At 40.3% G+C, this 21,553-nt stretch overlaps 1 protein-coding gene across 1 annotated transcript; it reads left to right on the forward strand.

The window, feature by feature from the left end:
- The first annotated feature begins 15,489 nt into the window (after positions 1–15,489).
- LOC110122624 (tripartite motif-containing protein 64-like) lies at positions 15,490–20,694 on the forward strand. Its single transcript, XM_070457400.1, has 5 exons — positions 15,490–15,900; positions 16,400–16,495; positions 17,712–17,942; positions 18,686–18,809; positions 20,153–20,694. The coding sequence occupies exons 1-5, from the start codon at positions 15,490–15,492 to the stop codon at positions 20,692–20,694; spliced, it is 1,404 nt and encodes a 467-aa protein (XP_070313501.1).
- Positions 20,695–21,553: the final 859 nt, after the last annotated feature.

Raw genomic sequence — 21,553 nt, forward strand, 5'->3', positions numbered from 1 at the left:
GCAGGGTCTGGCAATGCTTTATTTTTTACCGTAGCTTTTATATTCAAAGTTAGTGCTTTTTAAGGGGAAGATAGTTTAACATTACATCAGCTTATCCTTCACTAAACCGGGGTGTTTTCTGCATACTTCTTTGTTTTTGAGAGTCTTGTACATTATCTTCTGGCCATGGGGTCTATTGACATTTTATGACCTAGGTGAAAACAAAGCTGTTTTCTGTAATCTATTTTTTAATGTTCCATTTTGCCTTTAACAGAAAACAGAGAAGTTGCAGTCTCATGGCACAGCAGGTTGCAATATAGTGAAATTCAATCTTGTTAACACAAAGGTCAGTCCTTTTGCAGAAGTCGTCAGTTAAGTTTATCTAAAAGGTTTACCAGACAAAGACTCTGCTGCTCCAGTGATGCAGCCCCTGTTTAGCACTCCTGGTTAAAGTCAACAATTTTCTTATTGTTTCCACACTAGGGCTAAACTCTTATTGTTCTAAATCTTTAACTATATTAACAATAGCTTCCTCTGCACAACCTCAGCACATTAAGAGCAAAAACGCAGCAAGCAAACATTGACCCAATAACCACTTTTAGAATAATATTTTTGTGTTCTCTAATAGGGCTTCCTCACCCCCCAAAGGGCTCTGTGCCTATTAGGGCCTTTTGTGTGATCAGGTTCTTTATGCTGTTTATGATTAATGTGTTGTGAGCAGTCATGTGCATTAGTATGTATTTGCCAAGCAGACTAGAATGCCAGCAAAGGGGTCTAAGTTGAAACACTCCTTTCATCCTGGATAATCTTATAGGATACCACCGTCCAGGGGACATATTGATTAAAGTTCTAAGTTGGTTCTGTTTGGAAAGAGATCGGGGAAGGCTGTCTACCTGTGTCACAGAAATTAGGAAGTAGTCTAATATAGCAAGCATCAGAAAGTTGATCATCTTTAAAGATCTCATCAGAGATCATCTTTAAGGTGAGCACCGGGGCAGCTTTTCAAAATCCCTGAAGTCCTGATCTGCCTTGCTTGTCAGGTCTTCTCCTCATGACCTTGTCATAGGTGGGATCTCGTGTGCTGGCTCATGGCAATCACTGTTTTATTTGTTTGTTATGCTTTAAAAGCAAAATCATTTTGTTTCTTTTAGCTTTATGATATTTTCCTTGGATAAATATTTAAGTACATATATTTTCTGCTTTGTCATTCAGTCACGTCTGAATCTTTGCGACCCCATGGACCCTGCCAGGCTCCACTGTCCATGGGGATTCTGCAGGCAAGAATATTGAGTTGGGTTGCCATGCCCTCCTCCAAGAGATCCTCCCAACTGAGGGATCAAACCCAGGTCTCCCACACTGCAGGTGGATTCTTTACCAACTGAGGCACCAGGGAATTCCAGAAATACTGGAGTGGGTAGCCTATCCCTTATCCTGGGAATCTTCCCGACCCAGGAATCAAACTGGGGTCTCCTGCATCGCAAGCAGATTCTTTACCATCTGAGCTCCCAGGGAATATGCACCTCTATAATCTAGCTCAAGTTAAATGTGTCATGCAGGTCCAGGGCAGATGAAGGCCAAGTTCAACAGAAAGGTAGGTACTGTTCAGCCACCCAGTACCTGAGGGAAACTGCTCCAATAATTTCAGCTCAATGTTGGATGGCAATAGGACCTTCTGGCCTCCTGGTGCAAACTGTGGAGATTCCCACTTCACTGAAGCCCCCTGGCCAGCACAGAGTTACAAGTAGGAGGAGCCAGTGGACCTAGCTCATTCAACTACAGAGCCTCAGACACCTACTTACAGGGACTGGTGGTGGAAAGACCTCCCATCTCCAAGACTGGATCCCAAGAGGGTTTGAGGAAAAGTCTTCTTCTCCATTATCTCTAGGAAAAAAAAAAAACATAAATAGCCAAGGTGCAAGGACCAGAAGGGAATACAAGGCTTTAAAACTGTGGTTCTCCAGGAGCTCACAATGTGTCTTGGGTACAGAAGCACCTGGCTATAACCAAGGAATCCTGATGGCTCTATATGGGGTTGGACGCAGGAGGAAGTTTATCCAAGTGTCCACACAAAGGTAATCTGCCTCAGATTTTATCATTTTAACCAATGTCATATTTCCTATTAGAAAATTCAGAATTTTAGCCTATATTCATCTAGTATTTGTATTTTCCTGTTTCTTTCTTTAAAAACTTTTTCTTTTGTATTGGAGTATAGCTGATTAATAACTGTGCAGTATGTTTTCCCTGGTGGTGTAGTGGTTAAGAATTTGCCAGCCAATGCAGGGAAGGTGGGATTGATTCCTGGTCCCTGATGATTCTACATGCCTTGGAGCAAATAATCCCATGTGCAACAATTACTGAGCCAGTGCCCCAGAGTCCATGCCCCTAGAACCCATGCTCCACAAGAGAGGTCACCCTAGTGAGAAGTCCATGCACTTAGTCCCAGCTCACCCTGGCTAGAGAAGCCCTCTGCACTGCAGTGAAGACCAAGTGCAGTGAAAAACAAATGCATTAATCTTAAAAAAAGAAGAACTAATAGTGGTAATTTAGGTAAGTAGCGGAGACTCAGCTATACATACACATGTGTCCATTTCCTGCCATACTTCCTTCCCATCCAGGCTGTTACACAACATTGAGCAGAGTTCATGTGCTGTACAGTAAGTTCCCCACCGGAATATGTGCAAAATACAAAATATTTCACTAAGACATCAAGGAGTAAGATGAACTCTCAGAATTCAACACTTTTCATATATAAGAACACAACTACTTGTGTGATATTAATTTTCCATGAGAACCAAAGCTGAAAATAGCCAGGAATGTTTAGAAAAGTTTAATGAGATGACACTAACTTTAGATACATTTTCATATATATCAATATAGCAAAATAATAAAAGCAGTGTCATACTGGTACGTGAATTCCAAAACAGTTCAGTAACTTGTGACCTAAAATATTTATACACAACACACACAACCTCATAATATAATACAAGTAAATTGAGTGTATGGTAAAAACATGATCCCCTTAGAAAGTATGAGGAAAGGTTGGGGCAGAAATTGAAGAAATTTAGATGTAGCCAAGAAAACTAGTGCCATTGAGTCAAAGGAGGCTGGTTTTAAGGAATAGTTAATTGAAATGGAGAGGATGCAAACTTTTAATTTCTGGTTTTTTAAATTATTAAAATCTCACTGATAACTAAAAGGATGAATATTCATATAGAAATGTTGCTGCTCACTTGCCCAGCCCCTCTTCCAAGATAAGGAAGGGCCAGCTCCTCACTTCAGAGAGCAAGGACAGAGACAATTTTCTTAAAGGCAACTCACCTACATCCAGTCAATCAGAACTTCCATCCCCAGCTCACTGCCTGAGTCCTGAGGGACAAGGTCAGAGAGAATGGGGGTCACAGACCCCTGGAGCCCCTCACATGTCTGGCAGGAAGAGGACGAGGAGAGCAAACCTTTTCAGTTCAGGCAGCTCAGTCTAGTCCAGGGTGCCCTGCAGCCCAGTCAGCTCAGGGTTTACTCCAGGAGGCGTCATTGCACTGACTTTCTCTCAGGGTGAACGTGGGGTAGATGGAGAGGCCAGACATTACAGCAGAAGATGCCTTCTTTCCAACAGATCCCACTTTGTACTGAAGAGGGAAGGAAAGCAGAGAAGTAATGACAAAGTGCAGGCAGAAGAGCCCTTCAGTTTGCTGCAGGCGCCATGGACTGTTGCTGAAAGTTCTGTCCCTTCAGGTTGTGAACTAAACTCAGTTGGAATCCGAGTCAGAGGAGTCCCCTGAGGACGATGAGCTGGAGCCGCAGTCCTCCGGCTCAGAATCTCCATCTTCATCCTCACTGCTGGGGGCTGAGGAGCTGCCTTCCTCCTCTTCCTCATTTTCTTTTGATCTCCCTGAGGCAGGAGAATGTTCTCCAATTGTGTCTGATGATGCTAACTCTGCAGCCTGAAGCCCCGGGTCCTCTCGAAGCCTTCCTTGCAGATTCCCTGATGATGGGGACTGCAGACCCTTCCTTCTAATCTTGGAGTTCGGGCCCCCTGTCATGCTCATATTCTTATGCTTAGCACAGGTCGCCTCTCTGTAGGCAACATATTTTTCAGGAGACAGAGTCTTAAGCCAGAGATCAAGGTCCACCTTGTACTGTGTCTGCCATCCCTCTGCCTGCTTCTTATGAAGCTCCTCTGGTCCTGGGGGACCCGCAGCCAGCGTCTACCGATCTCCCGCAAGCGCTCCCTCGGGGGCACCACTTTCAGCTCCCTGCTCGACCAGAGATCCTGGTGAAACTTGTGGTAGCCATTCATAGCGGGTTTCTTGGGTTCTCCATGGAATTTCCACTTCATGGGTAAATTGACTTCCGAAGGAGATTTCACTTTTTGCACATTTTCCTGAAACTTCTTTGGCACTTTGTTCTGGCTTCCTTTGGGGACATCAGATTTCTTGGGGTTTGAGATTAGATCAGGCTGCTGTTCTCTGATAGAGCCACTTTCTCCCTAAAATCCTTTTTATCTTTCTCAAAATCCTGACTGTGTTTCACCTTCAGCTGCTCTGGCACCTTCCTGTGTTCCTCAGACCAAACCTTGGTCAGCTCATGGTTGTTCACCTTGGGGTGTTTTGGATGTACTGGGGTCACATCACTTTGGAAAACTGGAGGTAGGCTTTCAGGGACTTCTTGAACAAATAAGGATTTTTGCTTTTTCTGCTTTTGTAAGCATTGTTAACATTTTTCTTAGCTTCCAGGACTAATTCTTTCAAAGTTCACAGCTTTCTCAGTTCAGTTCAGTTCAGTCACTCAGTTGTGTCTGACTCTTTGCAACCCCATGAATCACAGCATGCCAGGCCTCCCTGTCCATTACCAACTCCCGGAGTCCACCCAAATCCAAGTCCAAAGTCGGTGATGCCATCGAACCATCTCATCCTCCACCATCCCCTTCTCCTCCTGCCCTCAATTTTTCCCAACATCAGGGCTTTTCAAAGGAGTCAGCTCTTCGCATCAGGTGGCCAAAGTATTGGAGTTTCAGCTTCAACATCAGTCCTACCAATGAACACCCAGGACTGATCTCTTTTAGGATGGATTGGTTGGATCTCCTTGTAGTCCAAGGGACTCTCAAGTCTTGTCCAATGCTAAAGTTCAAGAGCTTCAATTCTTCAGCACTCAGCTTTCTTTATAGTCCAAATCTCACATCCATACATGACCACTGAAAAAACCATAGCCTTGACTAGATGGACCTTTGTTGGCAAAGTAATGTCTCTGCTTTGTAATATGCTGTCTAGGTTGGTTATAACCTTCCTTCCAAGGAGTAAGTGTCTTTTAATTTCATAGTTGCAATCATCATCCGCAGTGATTTTGGAGCCCAGAAAAATAAAGTCAGCCACTGTTTCCACTGTTTCCCCATCAATTTGCCCTGAAGTGATGGGACTGGATGCCATGATCTTAGCTTTCTGAATGTTGACCTTTAAGCCAACTTTTTCACTCTCCTCTTTCACTTTCATCAAGAGGCTTTTTAGTTCTTCTTCACTTTCTGCCATAAGGGTAGTGTCATCTGCATATCTGAGGTTATTGATATTTCTTCCAGCAATCTTGATTCCAGCTTGTGCTTCCTCCAGCCCAGCATTTCTTATGATGTACTCAGCATAGATGAAAATAAGCAGGATAACACTATACAGCCTTGACGTACTCCTTTTCTCTAACCATTTGAGTTTGCACATTTCCCCAGAAAAATCTTTAAAAGCTACTTTTTCCCAGTCCATCACTGACTAGGTCTTTTTAAACATGTGTCTGTCATTGGATGGAATGTTTTTCTCGATACATTCCAGTGTCTGCACAATGTCTTTTTTGGACCAGTCATCTCAGCTTTTGGGCAAAACCATTTCTAGGTCTTTGGGACACTTATATGGTCCCAGCAGTTCAGACTGCTCGGTAGAATTTCCAGTGTCCACACTCTCAAGATTCAGCAGATGAATTATTTCTGAAATCCAGCAGTGTGTGTGATTCTCTGTTTCTGTAGAGAAAGGAAAGGAAAGTTACTCTCCTATGTGACACATGAAAGAAGCACAGCCCACTTAGGATATGATACTTTTATCATTTCATTTACCTTTAAACATGTAAGTGAAAACTGGTCCGATCTCTGTGTTGAGATTCATGTTGAGCATTATGAAGTTTCTTGTCACAATTAAGGTAACATGCAACATCCTTCAAGCTAGACTTCAATGAAAAACTTCCAGATTTACAAACTGGATTTAGAAAAGGCAGAGGAACCAGAGGTCAAATTCTCAACATTTGTTGGATGAAAGAAAAAGCAAGAGAATTCCAGAAAAATATCTATTTTTGCCTCATTGACTATGATAAAGCCTTTGCTGTAAGGATCACAAAAAAACTATAGAAAATTCTTAAACTGATGGGAATACCAGACCACCTTACCTGCCTCCTGAGAAATCTGTATACAGCTCAAGAAGCAACAGTTAGAACCAGACATGGAAAAATGGACTGGTTCCAAGTTGGGAAAGGAATACGTCAAGGCTGTACATTGTCACCCTGCTTATTTAACATATATGCAGAGTATCTTATGGGAAATGCTGGGCTGGATGAAGCACAAGCTAGAATCAAGATTGCCAGGAAAAATATCAATAACCCCAATGTGCAGATGACACCACCTGTATGGCAAGAAAGTGAAGAGGAACAAAAGAGCCTCTTGATGAAGGTGAAAGATGAGAGTGAAAAAGTTGTCTTAGAACTCAACATTCAAAAAACTAAGATCATGGCATCCAGTCCTACTACTTCATTGCAAATAGATGGGGAAACAATGGAAACAGCAGCAGACTTTATTTTGGGGGGCTCCAAAATCACTGCAGATGGTAACTGCAGCCATGAAATTAAAAGACACTTGCTCCTTGGAAGGATAGCTATGACCAACCTAGAGAGCATATTAATAAGCAGAGAAATTACTTTGTTGACAAAGGTCCATATATTCAAAGCAATGGTTTTTCCTGTGATCATGTATGGATGTGAGAGTTTGACCATAAAGAAAGCTGAGTGCCAAAGAATTAATTCTTTCATACTCTGGTGCTGGAGAAGACTCTTGAGAGTCCCGTTGACAGCAAGGAGGTCAAACCAGTCATTCCTAAAGGAAATCAGTCCTGAATATTCATTGGAAGGACTGATGCTGAAGCTGAAACTTCAATGCTTTGGCCACCTGACATGAAAATTCATTAGAAAAGACACTGAAGCTGGGAAAGATTGAAGGCAGGAGGAGAAGGGGGTGACAGAGGATTAAATGGTTGGATGGCATCACCAACTCAACAGACATGAGTTTGAGCAAGCTCCATAAGATGGTGATGGACAGGGACTGATGAACAGCGACAAAGGCCTCATCCCAGCTTGCCTTCCAATCAGTCTCACCACAGCATGTTTTTCTTAGAAATGAGCAAAAGCCTGGGGAATCACTCAAGGGACAAAGGATAAGAGAAAAGAAAGAGAAGTTAAAAAATTAAAATACCTGACAAGCAAAGGGCTTTAAAAAAGAAATGAGATACCGCAGCACATGGTATCAAAATCCCAAAGAGGGACATCACCAAATACTGAGAGGATGGAGAATCAGGGACTTGGATTCATTGCTGATGGCAATGCAAAGCAGTACAAGTCTTCTGAAAGACAATAAGGCAGTTTGTTACAAAACTAAGTACCTCCCTACCATGTAAGTCAGTAATCATCTTCCTTTGTATTTTCCCAAATCAGTTGAAACTTTATGTCTATTTTTTTTTTAAAACCCCTGCATTAGGATGTTTATAGCAACTTGCTCATAATCACAAAGCTTGAAAGCAACCAAGGTGTCCAACCAAGGTTGGTGAATGGATAAGGAAACTCTGGTATATCCAAACTGTGGAATACTATTCAGTGCTAGAAAGAAATGAGTGATCAAGCCAGCAAGAGACATGGAATATCCTTTAATACATATCTCTAAAACTAAGCTGGAAAGGATATATACTTCATGAGTCCAACTATAAGACATTCTAGAAAAAGAAATATATGAAGAAAATGAAATAATCCTTGCTTCCCAGGGGTTTAGGGTGATGGGACTGATTAATAGGTTATCACAACAGATTTTGGGGGAGTGTAATAGTTCTGTATATTATAAAGGTGAACACATGTCACTAGACATCAGTGAAAACTAACAGAATATACAACCAAGAGTGAACACTAATGTGAATCCATAGTCTTTGGGTGATAAGGAAGTGTCAGTGGAGGCTCCTCAATCATAATAAACACACCACTTTGATACATGTTGTGATAACAGGCAAAAATGTGTGCTCATTCTGGGGAGGCAGGATGTATATGGTAACTTTGCTTTCTGCTCAGTTTTACTGTGAATGTAATCTTCTCTAAAACAGTAATGACACGCCATATGATTTCAGAGCATAGCTCCCTTTGAAGAAGAGTCCAAATGGCCATAGACTGAGTGTGCAATCAAGATAATAACTTGATATAATTAATCTAAGAAACACATTAAAGAAGTACATTAGGAGGATGAAGAGAATAAAAAGTATAAACATGTGTATCTAAAGGTCAGAAAGAGTTCAGGTGCTCAATATTTCATTTCTGGTAAGTTCAATAGACATTATATTAAGGCATATTAAAAACAATTGTATACAATTAGACGAGGACTCTGTTTTGATACATATATAAAGATGACAGAAACATGTGTCTCATTGGAAGCTCATAGAAATGAACAAACAGGAAAACCGACCTTATGAAGAAGGTGCAGGTACATCAGTTGCTGGTAGGGGAAGCCCTTCTCTGCATGTGTCTCCTGCACTCACATAAGAAGAGTCTTCTTGCCACTTCTGATATAGAGCAACCTGAGAAATGATGGCATATCACACACAGTGTATCTACACTAAACAAAGTTATTTATGTTCAGTGTTCTATTTTATTCTATTAAAAAACACTTCCATCCATCACTAGTAAAAATAATTCATTAGCATTACATTAATCTTTGTTTAACTAATCTTTCAGTTCTGAGAACACAGACAATTGAATTTTCTCTTCTCTTGGACACTGACAGCCTTGAATTTAAGTAACCTTAATATAAGGGGTTTGAGTAAACTCCAGGAGTTGGTGATGGATAGGGAGGCCTGGTGTGCTGCAATTTATGGGGTCACAAATAGTCGGACATGACTGAGAGACTTAACTGAATGGAACTGAATGTAAGGGAATTCCACTTCTTTGACTAGCAGATCGATATACTCCCAGTCTTATCAGATTGGCCATACTATCAAAAGTGTTTTCCCATTTTGGAAACATGTAAATTCCAAGTCAAAAAACAAACCTGTCCGTGACTTCCCTAGAAGTCCAGTGACTGAGACTCCATGCTCTGAATGGACAGGCTCAGCATTTGGTCCTTCATCAGGGAATTAGAGTCCACATTCCACAGCTAAATGTTCACCTGCCAAGACTAAGTTCCTGTGACTAAGAGTTTGCCTGTCCCATCTAAAGATTCCTCAAGCCACAAGGAAGATCTGGTGTAGCCAAATAAATTAAATGAATCAACCAATTGCCACCTAATACTGTTGCTGCTCTTTAGTTGCTAAGTCCTGTCTGACCCTTTTGAACCCCTTGGACTACAACCCACCAGGCTCCTCTGTCCATGGAATCTTCCAGGCCAGAATACTGAGATAGGTTGGTATTTTCTTCTCCAGGGGAGCTTCTTGACTCAGGGACAGAACCTGTGTTTCCTGCACTGGCAGGCACGTTCTTTACCCCTGAATCACCAGGGATGATTGCCATCTAAAATATTGTGCTTCAAAATAAATGACAGAAGTTAATCAAAATTTTCACTTCTATGTCAGAGTGAGTGCAGAATTTCCTCTGCTTTCAAGTATCTGGTATGTCACTAATGTTATGTTTTGACAACCATCATCAGCTTTTGGATTACTATTGGACAGTTTTGGAGAAGGAAATGGCAACCCACTCCAGTATTCTTGCCTGGAGAAAGCTCCATGGACAGAGTCTGGTGGGCTACAGTCCATGGGATCACAAAGAGTTGGACACAACTGAGTGATGAACACACTGTATTGGACAGCTTAAAGACAGAACCCCAGACTTTCCTGAAAAAAAAAAAAAATATATATATATATATATATATATATATATTACTCTTAACTTTCAACAACTTAGTTTCTCAATCAACTTTTAGGTATCATGCCAAATGAAAACTATCTGTCTAGGATGTCCCAATCAGAAATTCACATTTTACTTTTACAACATGGAATCATAAGTTAGCAGAATCATTTATGCTCATTTACAATTTTCAATTTTTTATAAGTCTATAGTTCTAGAATAAACTGAAAGTAATTACAAATATTTTCTATGATCTAGGAGCTTTTTTCATTTGTTTGAGAAATTCTTAAGCCTGTTACTGTTGAATTAAAATATTCTTTTTAATTGTTGTGGGGGAAAAATGTAAATCTATCTACTCGGAACTCTTTACTCACCAGAAATTTTAGATTTGGTCTCAACCACGTGGGCAGGAAAATCGACCCCATCATGTCAGGAGTTATATGCACCCCGGGTGGGTCAGCAGTTGTAACTTTCAGAGTTTTCCATGGTCCAGCCAACTCAGAACATATCTGAACAGAAGAAGCATTGCATCTGAGATGCTTGACTATCAGGATCCTTGATGGTCCTCCCTGATTAGATTGCTGCAGTTCCCTTGAGTAAATCCAGTCAACACTAACTGGATTAAAACTCTTTCCAATCTCTCTATATATATTGCCCACCAGGGAAGCCCAAACTCAACATGGTCAAAAGTAAACCTAGCTTGAAATGATTACTTATTAGACCAAAGAATGTTTGCCAAAATCAGACTTCATAACTTTTTTGAAATTAGCTTTCTCAACTTTTTTCCCAGCATCAGGGTCTTTTCCAGTGAGTCTACTCCTCACATCAGGTGGCCAAAGTACTGGAGCTTCAGTTTCAGCATCAGTCCTTCCAATGGATATTCAGAGTTGATTTCCTTTAGGATTGACTGGTTTGATCTCCTTGTGTCCAAGGGACTCTCAAGAGTCTTTTCCAACACTGCAGTTTGAAAGCATCAATTCTTCCACTGGGTACTCAGCTTTTTTTTTAAATTTATTTATTTTAATTGAAGGATAATTGCTTTATAGTATTTTATTGGTTTCTACCAAACATCAACCTGAATCAGCTATAGGTTTACCCATATCCCCACCCACTTGAACATCCCTCCCACCTTCCTCCCCATCCCACCCCTCTAGGGTGTGGGTGGGATGTATGGAAAGAATAACATGGAAATATGGGGGTTTTTGTTTGTTTGTTTGTTTGCTTGCTTGCTTGCTTGTTTGTTTGTTTTTAAATTTCATGGCTGCAGTCACCTGTCAAGGTGATTTTGGAGCCCAAGAAAATAAAATCAGTCACTGCTTCCACTTTCTCCTCTGCTATTTGCCATGAAGTGATGGGACTGGATGCCATAAGCTTAGTGTTTTTAATGCTGAATTTCAAGCCAGTCTTTTCACTCTCCTTTTTCACTGTCATCAAAAGACAAATTCCTTTTCACTTCTGCAGTTAGAGTGGTATCATCCACATTTCTGAGGATGAGATATATTGATATTTCTCCTGGCAATCTTGATTCTGGCTTGTGATTCATCCAGCCTGATATTTTGCATGACATAATCTGCAAATAAGTTAAATAACCATGGGTGACAATACACATCTTTGTCATACTCCTTTCCCAATTTGGAACTAGTCTATTTTTCCATGTCCAGTTCTAACTGTTCCTTCTTGACCCACATCCAGGTTTCTCAGGAGACAGGTAAGGTAGTCTGGTACTCCAATCTCCTAAGAATTTTCCACAATTCATTGTGATCCACACATTCAAAGCTTTAGTGTAGTCAATAAAGCAGAAGTAGATGTTTTTCTGTAATTCCTTTGAATACTCCATGATCAAAGGATTGTTGATCACGGAAGAATCAAAGGATTGTTGGCAATTGGATCTCTGGCTCCTCTGCCTCTGTGAAATCCAGCTGCACATCTGGAGGTTCTCAGTGTTGTAGTTCTTCATAGAATAGGTCAATTTCAGTTTTTTGTTTTTTGCTTTTTTTTTGCCTCAGTGGTTGGGACATAGACTTGGATTTATGTCATGCTGAATGGTTTGCCTTGGAAATGAATGAGATCATTCTGTCCTTTTTGAGATTTCACCCATGGACTGCATTTCAGACTATTTTATGGATGATGAGGGCTACTCCATTTCTTCTAAGGGATTCTTGCCCAAAGTAATAGATATAATTGTCATCTAGAATTAGAACTATAATATCGTTCATTAAGCGGAGATATTAAATTCATGTTCAGGAGTTTATTATTGTCCAAACAACAACTTCATGGATTACAACTGTAAACTCAAGATATGACTTTTTAGCAGAGATTGCCGTGTAGCAATCGGATTAAGTAGATTTCAAAGGTTTGACTTCAATCATTAGCAAATGAAAATGCTTTCAACTCTGCAAAAATCTAATCATGTTCTCCTATACTTTTTCATAGGGTTGATAACTACATCACTTGGAGGAAGTGGGTGTGGTCTTCAGAGAATATATAAAGCATTCCCTGAAGATGCAATTGCATTCTTCTCCAGAATCCAGAGCTGTCCCGATTGGAGTTTGTTGCACTGAGAAGAATTTTAAAAGTTACTGCCAGAAGGAGGTGAGCACCTAATGCTGAATTGAATTTAATAGCTACTTACCGAACAGGAATAGAACATTTCATCAAGTGTACCCAAAGGTGAGTTTTTATCAAGGTACAGTGAAATTCTGCTATGCTCACTTAAAAATGAAACTTTAATGGCAATTGCTGACAGAAATGTAATTTTTTTCTATCAGTAATATCTATATGTGAACCCTGAATCAAGTGTTTATTCCCTGTGGGATTTGTAGACAAGTAACTTCTTTTACCCACACTATGTCAAGCAGCTTCCTTAGAACATGTGGGTAAAAATAGAAAATTAGTAAATGCTGTTGAGAAAATTGAAATAGTTAATCCATATAAAAGGAGTTAATCTAATACCTAGAGATATTTATAAAAAATAAACAAAACACACATTGGCTTCTCCTATTGTTGTTGAGTTGCTAAGTCATGTCTGACCCCTTGGGACACCATGGACTAGCCCACCAGGCTCCCCTGTCCATGAGATTTCCCAAGCAAGAATACTGCAGTGAATTGCCACCTCTTTCTCCAGTGGGTCTTTGTGACCGAGGGATCAAACCTCCATCTCCTGTGTAGGCAAGCTGATTTTTTATCACAGAGCCACTTGAGAAGCCCATTAGGTTCTTTAATAGTATCACGATCATTGATGTCATTAGTATAAAAGTGATTTTCTTCAAGAATTCTTGGCCAGTTTCTAACCCATTCTACACCTTTTTCCTTTATACTTTCTCCCTGTTCATCAGCTATCTCCTCAATTGATGCACATTTCAGTCAAAGGCTTTAGGTTCTATACTGTTGAAAACTGTGGTCATCTATCAGAATTCCATAAATCTCTTATTAACAATTTTTACAAGAAATAGATCTGTACACTATGGCTTTACTGTCAAGCTTTTTTGGAAAGGCATCTTAAAGTTGATGTTATACTCATTCAATTAGCAGAAGTTTTTCTTTCTGTCTCTTTTCATGACCAGAACTGAATTCTCAGCCTTGGAAAGATGTAGCCTCTTCTTTTCAATTTCTCATAGACAGGGAAGAAAACAGGAATCATATATTTAAAACAAATATTTAGTCACAATGTATGGTAACTTAAAGTGTATATTCATGCTCACTTTCTCTTATCCAAATACTTTCCATTTACCTACTTACCTGGATAAATAGTGTCCAAGAAAACAAGTAGTTTTAGGTTTTAAAATTGACATCAAAATTTAAAATAACATAATAAAGCAATTTTAATATATTGATATCTATAATGTTAATCTATTTAATCATCATTATTTCATGACCTTATGTTACTAGATGTTCTTAAGTCTTAGAAGAGTATTCTAGAGACCCAAGTACTTATAAAACACATAGTACTCCTAAAATGTTCAACATAATGTATATATTTCATACCCTTCACACAGATGAACATGAGCTAAATGGGTGAATTAATCAGAAAACCTCCTTGAAATGGTGGCATTTGCTATCATTTTAGAACCCTCACTTTGCAGTGCATAAGTGAAAAGTGTTCAAGATAGATTTAATTAGCCAGTAAGGACTCCAAAGACGTGAAATGGACAGAGAGTGAAGTCTCAGAAAACAAAGAACCTGATGCTGCTTCCATTAACCAAATGTCTGGAATTTCTAGTGTAGAGAGGAAATCCTTGTGTATATTCAAACTTATTTCTTTGCTTTTAGTAAGCAACTGATTATTTTTACTGATTATTGTTATAGTGGGAACATTCACCAGTTCAAAATATGTCATGCTCTGGTCATCTGAACTCACTCCAGGTAAAACTGTTTTCCTGAACTAGCAATGACATAATTTCTTTTTTTTTTTTTTTTTTTGCTTTGAAAGGAGTAGTTTTGTTACTTAAGTCATAAGGAAACACTGACTTATTTACATATTTAGCACATCAAAGTCAAAAACAACATTGATTACACTGTTTACATTATTCATAAACATTTGTACTTGTCTTTAGAAAAGCACATATGTTACTTCAAAGGCAGAAGGAATGGAGAACATTAGCACAGAGACAAAGTGAGTGCTAGTGTGGGTTCCAAGTAGGGAGAGACGGAGAGAGAGAGACAGACTGAGGTTACATGTGCACTTTGGTACCAGTCAGCTGACCAATTAACTCTGGAGTCATCCTAACATTTACACTCATGTTTACTTTAAACAATAAAAGCTGCTAGTGACTCTTATCTAATTTCATCCTTTTTATTATAGCACGAACCCAACAGTCTGTAGTCACCATTTCTAGGTTTCTACTGTGATTATGCTTAGTCGCTCAGTCATGTCCAACTCTACTGTAGCCCACCAGGCTCCCAGGTCTGTGGGATTTTCCAGACAAGAGTGCTGGAGTGGATTGCCATTTCCTTCTTCAGGGGATCTTCCTGACCCTTGGCTGGAACCCGTGTCTCCTATGTCCCCTGCATTCCTGGCTGATTCTTTACCCACTGAGCCATCAGGAAGTCCAGGTGGTGATAGTGGTAAAGAACACACCTGCAAATGCAGGATGCTTAAGAGACATGGGTGAATCCCTGGGTAGGAAAGATCTCCTCCAGAAAGACAGGACAACCCACTCTGGTTTTCTTGCTTGGACAATCCCATAGATAGAGGACCCCAGGTGGCTACAATCCATAGGTTCTCAAAGAGTTGAAATGACTGAAGTAACTTAGCATACAGGTTTGTATTGAGGGTAAGCAAATATGGAAATGAGATAGAGTTCAAAACAGGACTGTGCCAAAGGCTTTATTTTCCCTGATCAGGACAGAAGAATAGCCTTTTCGCTTACCTTCTCTTATTTGTCTCTCATTTTCAGAAACATGGATTCAGACGAGCTGGAAGCCTTCCAGCAGGAACTCACCTGCTCCATCTGCATGAACTGCTTCCTGGACCCCGTCACCATAGACTGTGGGCACAGCTTCTGCCGTCCCTGTCTGAGCCTTTGCTGGGAAGAAGGCCAGACTCCAAGGAGCTGCCCTGAGTGCAGGGGAATATCAGAGAGGCCCCATTTCAAAACCAATATTGCCCTCAAGAGGCTGGCTTCCCTTGCCAGACAGGCCAGAGCTGACCATGACCACTGCTCTGAGGAGCAGATCTGTGAGACACACCAGGAAGCCAGAGGTCTCTTCTGTGAGGCTGACCAGACCCTGCTCTGCGGGCCCTGCTCTGAACGCCCCGAGCACGCAGCTCACAGCCACAGTCCCATACACAGGGCTGCTGAGGAGTCCCGGGTAGGTGATGCCTCTAGAGCAGTTTGGGATCTAGAGGCTCCTAAGTCAGAGGGGAAGACGAGGATGCTATGATGGTGATGGGATGGAGATAGTGGAGGTGGGATTTCTGAATGTGGATCCTCACATATAATGTGTCCTGTCAGTGTTGTTGGCCAGTTGCCCACACGTGTGGAAATGCAGCATCCCGGGGAGGGTGGCACCAGGGACAGAGGCTTCTGATGGGAGTTTGAGGCTTTCTTAGTCAGTCTATATTAAAGTGTGAGATTCAATTTCTTAGGAAATAGATTCTGTTATTGTAAAATTCCCCCAGTTCTCCAGTATTTACTTCTGTGACTTTGATATCCAGTATTAGAACCAAATTAGAGTAATGTGGAAAGCTCTGGCCACAGCATTCTATGCAAGATTTCTATGTAACCGGCAACTGCCTTTCTTCATCCAGAACAGGATGAAATTTATGGTGTCACTATCTAGGTCACTAAATCTCATGGGTATTTTGCAGGAGAAACTTGTAAAGAGAATGAGATCTTTATGGAAACTGAGAGAAGAAATGCAAATCAGTCTGAATCAGGAAGCTAACAAAACTCAGTCCTTTGAGGTAAGAATAAAAATGTTCCGATTTATTTGTATAGACATTGATATAATTCTAGATTTTAGGCCCATTTAAGTTCCCATTAAAGGATATTTTTCTCTTCCCTGGAAAAGTAATAGTTTAAAATGACTTACCGGTAATCATAGTTAGAACAAGCCAATGCAAATTGCTTTTCAACAGTGTGTTGAAATGCAGAGACATTTCTCTGCAGACAAAGATCTGCATAGTCTAAGGCTATGGTCTCCCCAGTGGTCATGTATAGTTGTGAGAGCTGAACCATAAAGAAGGCTGAGTGCCAAATAATCGATGATTGATCTGTGGTGATGGAGGAGACTCCTGAGAGTCCTGAGGACAACAAGGAGATCAAACCGGTCAATCTTAAGGGAAATCAGCCCTGAATACTTGTTGGAAGGACTGATGCTGAAGCTGAAATTCCACTACTTTGGTCATATGATGTGAACAGACCATTCATTGGAAGAGTTCCTCATGGTGGGAAAGATTGAGGGCAGAAGGAGAAGAGGGCGTCAGAGGATGAGGTGGCTGGACGGCATCACCGATAAATAATCATGAACTTGGGCAAACTCCGGGAGATGATGAGGGATAGTGGGGCCTGGCATGCTGCTGTCCATGGAGTCACAGAGAGTCAGACACAACTGGGCAACTGAACAACAAGAACAGCAATGCAAGTTAGCTCAGAGAATGCCAGTAAATAGGAAAACCAAGGCATGAAAAGTATTCTTAGGCTAAATTTTTAAGATTTGAGTAAGCTTTCTAAGACATGCAAAATAAGATGACATTGCACTAAGAGTGACTCTGAAGGAGAAGATAAAAATATAGTATTACCTAGAGGAAAAATAGAGCATATTTTATGAACTGTGCTAGATGGGGTTTATCTCATAAAAGAATATTTAGAAAAATCAGGGTAAGGAGCAAGAGAGAAACAAGATTCAGGTAAGAGAGGAAATAATTGATGGAGTAAGAACCCTGGAAAATCCACCTAGGAAAGGAACCTAGGACCTTTAGATGGTTTGATTTAAACAGGGAAAGAGACTAGGAATTCAGAGAAAGGACAGAGAGGAAGGGCCAGCAAATATTCAAGACCATTAGATGTGTGAGGCAGAAAGTTTGTCAAGAACATTCTCAATGATATTAGGGGAATAATATTTGAAGCTTTCTTTTGAATGTGAGCATAAGTAATGCTTTGAATCCACTGTCTCTGCAGAATTATGTCGCCTTAAGGAAGGTCATGATTACAGTTCTATATCAGAGGATACCTCTGTTGCTTCATGAGGATGAGAAACTGCATCTGGAGGCCCTGGAGCGAGAAGGCAAGGAGATTTGTCAGCAACTCAAGGAGAGTGTGTTGAGAATGACTCAACAGGGAGAAAGTCTGAAAGAAGTGTACAGAGAGCTGACTGCAATGTGCCACAAGCCGGACACAGAGCTGCTCCAGGTGAGAAAGGAGGGTCCGTCCTCAGAGAGAGAAACGCTCTTCTAGACGAGCTGCTGTGACACTAAAATGTTACCTCATATATGGTTACTCTCAGCTAAGGGATGGTCCTCCTTGACTCCAATTATATTTCTCAAATCCCTCTCTCATCATATCCTGGTAATCTTTGAAATATTTTTGCCCTTTTCCTACCTCACATAAGACCAGATTTTCCAGTGTGATCAGGAGTACTATCCAGACAGATGATCCAAAATCAGCAAAATTCTGTGACCAGGGGACAGTTAACTTTCTTGGAGTAAATCTCAATATATGTTCTGCTAAACCCTTATCACTCTGTTATCTCACACTTCCTGGAGACACTGAGGTTTTGCCAGTTTTCTGTGCAAGATTGTTAGAAACGGTCATCAGTTCCAATGCATTTGATAAATCCTTTTTATGGTTCCCTGTTTTGCTTTAATTGTTATCATAGATGGTGAGATCTCTCCTTGGGAGTAGCACGGGCTGTGAGTGACACTGGAATCCTAGATGTGGCTGCATCATTGCACACACTCTTCCTGGCCTCCTTCCTTCCTTAATGTACCCTGAGGAAGCCCATCATGTTTTAGTTTAAGCTCTGTTATTAATATAGTTTCTGATTGTTCCTTAGAAGAGAATTAGAAAGTAATAGATTTTCAACAAATGGAAGGAGGAAAGAAGATACAAAAGGACAGAAATCTCATGACTAACATGGTCTTTTTTCCTTGCAGTCCTTGGGAAGGGTCCCTTCTTGCAGGATCGAGTCAGCGCAGCTGCTCCTGCCCCAGCCTGTGCTTCCTGAACTCAGCGTGTGGCCCATCCCTGGACTCATAGACTGGCTCAGACAATTCCAAGGTAACAGGCAGCCCTCTGATAGGGGATTTGTATGCTTGTCTTTGTTCATGTTCTTTCTGTGACCTTCATCATTGCTCAACCTATGGACTCTTTATGGGGAACTTTTATAACCAAATTTACCCTTAGAGTAGACTTCCTGTAGCTCAAATGGTAAAGAATCTGCCTGCGAGGCAGGAGACCAGGGTTCGATCCCTGGGTTTGGAAGTTCCTCTGGAGAAGGGAATGGCAACCCACTCCAGTATTCTTGCTTGGAGAATTCCCTGGGCAGAGAAGCCTGTTAGGCTATAGTCCGTGGGGTCGCAAAGAGTCCGACATAACCGAACGACTAACACATACAGCCTTATAGTAGAATAATAATACACAACGTTGGGTTGGCCAAATGGCTCTTTTTTTTTCCCCCATAAGATCTTAAAAGGAAGAAATGTTGGCAAACCCTCTCTATATATACACTTGCTTTTTTCCTAGATACCAGTTTTTCTCACATATATATATCTGGTATCTAGGGAAAAAAGCAAGTAAAAAATAAGAAAAGATAATTGATGTCCAACAGCAGGCTGGCATGCTGCTGACTATTTCCTTGAAATATGTAATTCTGTCTGTACATTTGGTACATTCCAAGTTTTAGGAAAGGGGTGTTATCCCTGGTTGTGAGATATTTAGGGAGTATTAAGTTGGTCTATAAACGATTTGTAATAAATTCAAAGCATATTTTCTGGACATTGAACAAAATCCTCTCTATGATCAAGCTTATTACAAACATAATGTGAAATTTTATAAAGTTTATTAGCAAGATTGGCAAAGTTAGCTGGGAACTAATTTTAAAAGATTTATGCTTCTTTTGTTTTTCAAGGTATACTGGCAGAAAATCCTCACAAAGAAAGCATTTCAAAAATGTGATTTTTTTAAAATTTTAGTTTAAGTTTGAATTCTTTAGTCAAAATCCTTGTCAGGGAAAGTGATCACTCTTTTGGAGTTATCATTAATATTATGTTTATTATTGAACATTTTCTAATGATATGGGCAAACTACTTTTTTTTCTTTCTGATAGTGAATTTTTATTTCATTGCCTATTTTCAAATGTCCCAGGAAAACAACGGCCAAAACTAAGCAGTAGATCTCCTAGATAAAAATCATGATTTCTCCCATTCGTTCTGGCTCAAATCTTCTTCTTATGAAGACAGACAAGAAGATCGTGGACTACAGAAGATTCCTCACGCTCTCTTGCTGTCCTGCCTCCAAGTTCTACTCATAAGCCACGCAACTCAGACACTGTATAAAGCTCATGTCCATCAGGAACTTAAAACACCATTCGTTAATATAATTTTGTTTCCTTTTTCCTACAGTGTACACTGTGTTGCATAATGAAAGAGTCACTCATCATCTCCCTATGTTTGAAGATCTGAGATGTCTGCTGGCTGGTCCTGATGGTCCTGGGGTCGACAACACTCCACCAAGATCTAAATATTTTCTTGCCTGGGGAGCTGAGTCATTCACTTCCGGCCAGCACTACTGGGAGGTGGATGTGGCGGGCTGTTGCACCTGGGCCATTGGACTTTGCAGTGACTCCTGGGCAAGGGAAAGTGGCATGGCCCTTGATTCCAAGGGAATTTTTCTACTTCTTTGTATCAAAGAGAACAGTCAGTACAATCTCTTTACCTCCTTCCCACTCTTACCTCAATATGTCAAAAAGCCTCTGGGCCAGGTGGGGATGTTCCTGGATTACGAAGGTGGAATCCTGAGCTTTTTCAATGTGGCCAATAGTTCCCTGATTTGTAGTTTCCTCTACTGCTCCTTCTCATCTCCGCTCAAACCTTTTCTTTGCTCTAGATACCCAAGACCAGAGGTCAAAACTCTGACCCTAGGTGTCAGGAATGTGAATAATTGAGGTTGTTAGGTAAAGTGCCCACCTGACTTTCTGAAACTTCGCCTTTCTTTATCAAATGTATTGTTTGATTTTTTTTTTAAGTTTGATATGTTAAGTGTATAAATTTATTTCTGTTTTCATGAAATAAAATCTCTCCTGGAATACTGTGCAATTGTTATTTTATGTCCTGTGTGTTCACTGGTTTCTAGTCTCCCTAGAAATCAAAGAACACCTGTCATGCTTTCCTAACTGTGTGTGGTATAGCAAGAACACATGGTTCTTTTGACTGGCAGACTTGGAATTCTCTTCTCCCTGCTACGCATCTCTAACATCATTTTCCTTCAATATGTCTCTGTTTCAAAATCATTATTCACAGATACATTTTTGCTGTGTGTATGTGTGGGTTTTTTTCCATTTATTTTTATTAGTTGAAGGCTAATTACTTTACAATATTGTAGTGGTTTTTGTCATACATTGATATGAATCAGTCATGGATTTACATAGATACATTGTTAAAGTTACCAGACTAATTAAAATCATCTTGCTAGATGGACTCAGCACATTTTACATTTTTTCTTTGCAAAGCTCACATCCTAATACTGGCCATCCCATCCAGTTGACCAATTATAAGAATGTTTATCTGTTTATGTACAGATAAATTCCACACACATAGCACAAACATACCTGTCTTAAATATATCTGACTGAGTTAAAACAGATACTTAATCATATACAAAAACATAATCTACACATTTCTAAAAGCTGAGCTGGAGAAATCTGGCCCCCTGGCTTCAGAGTATACTACAAAGCTATGGTAATCAAGAAAGTATAGTACTGGCACAAAAACAAAAATATAGACCCGTGGAACAGGATAGAACTCT

The sequence above is a fragment of the Odocoileus virginianus genome, chromosome 28, assembly GCF_023699985.2.
Source record: "Odocoileus virginianus isolate 20LAN1187 ecotype Illinois chromosome 28, Ovbor_1.2, whole genome shotgun sequence".
Lineage (NCBI taxonomy): Eukaryota > Metazoa > Chordata > Mammalia > Artiodactyla > Cervidae > Odocoileus > Odocoileus virginianus.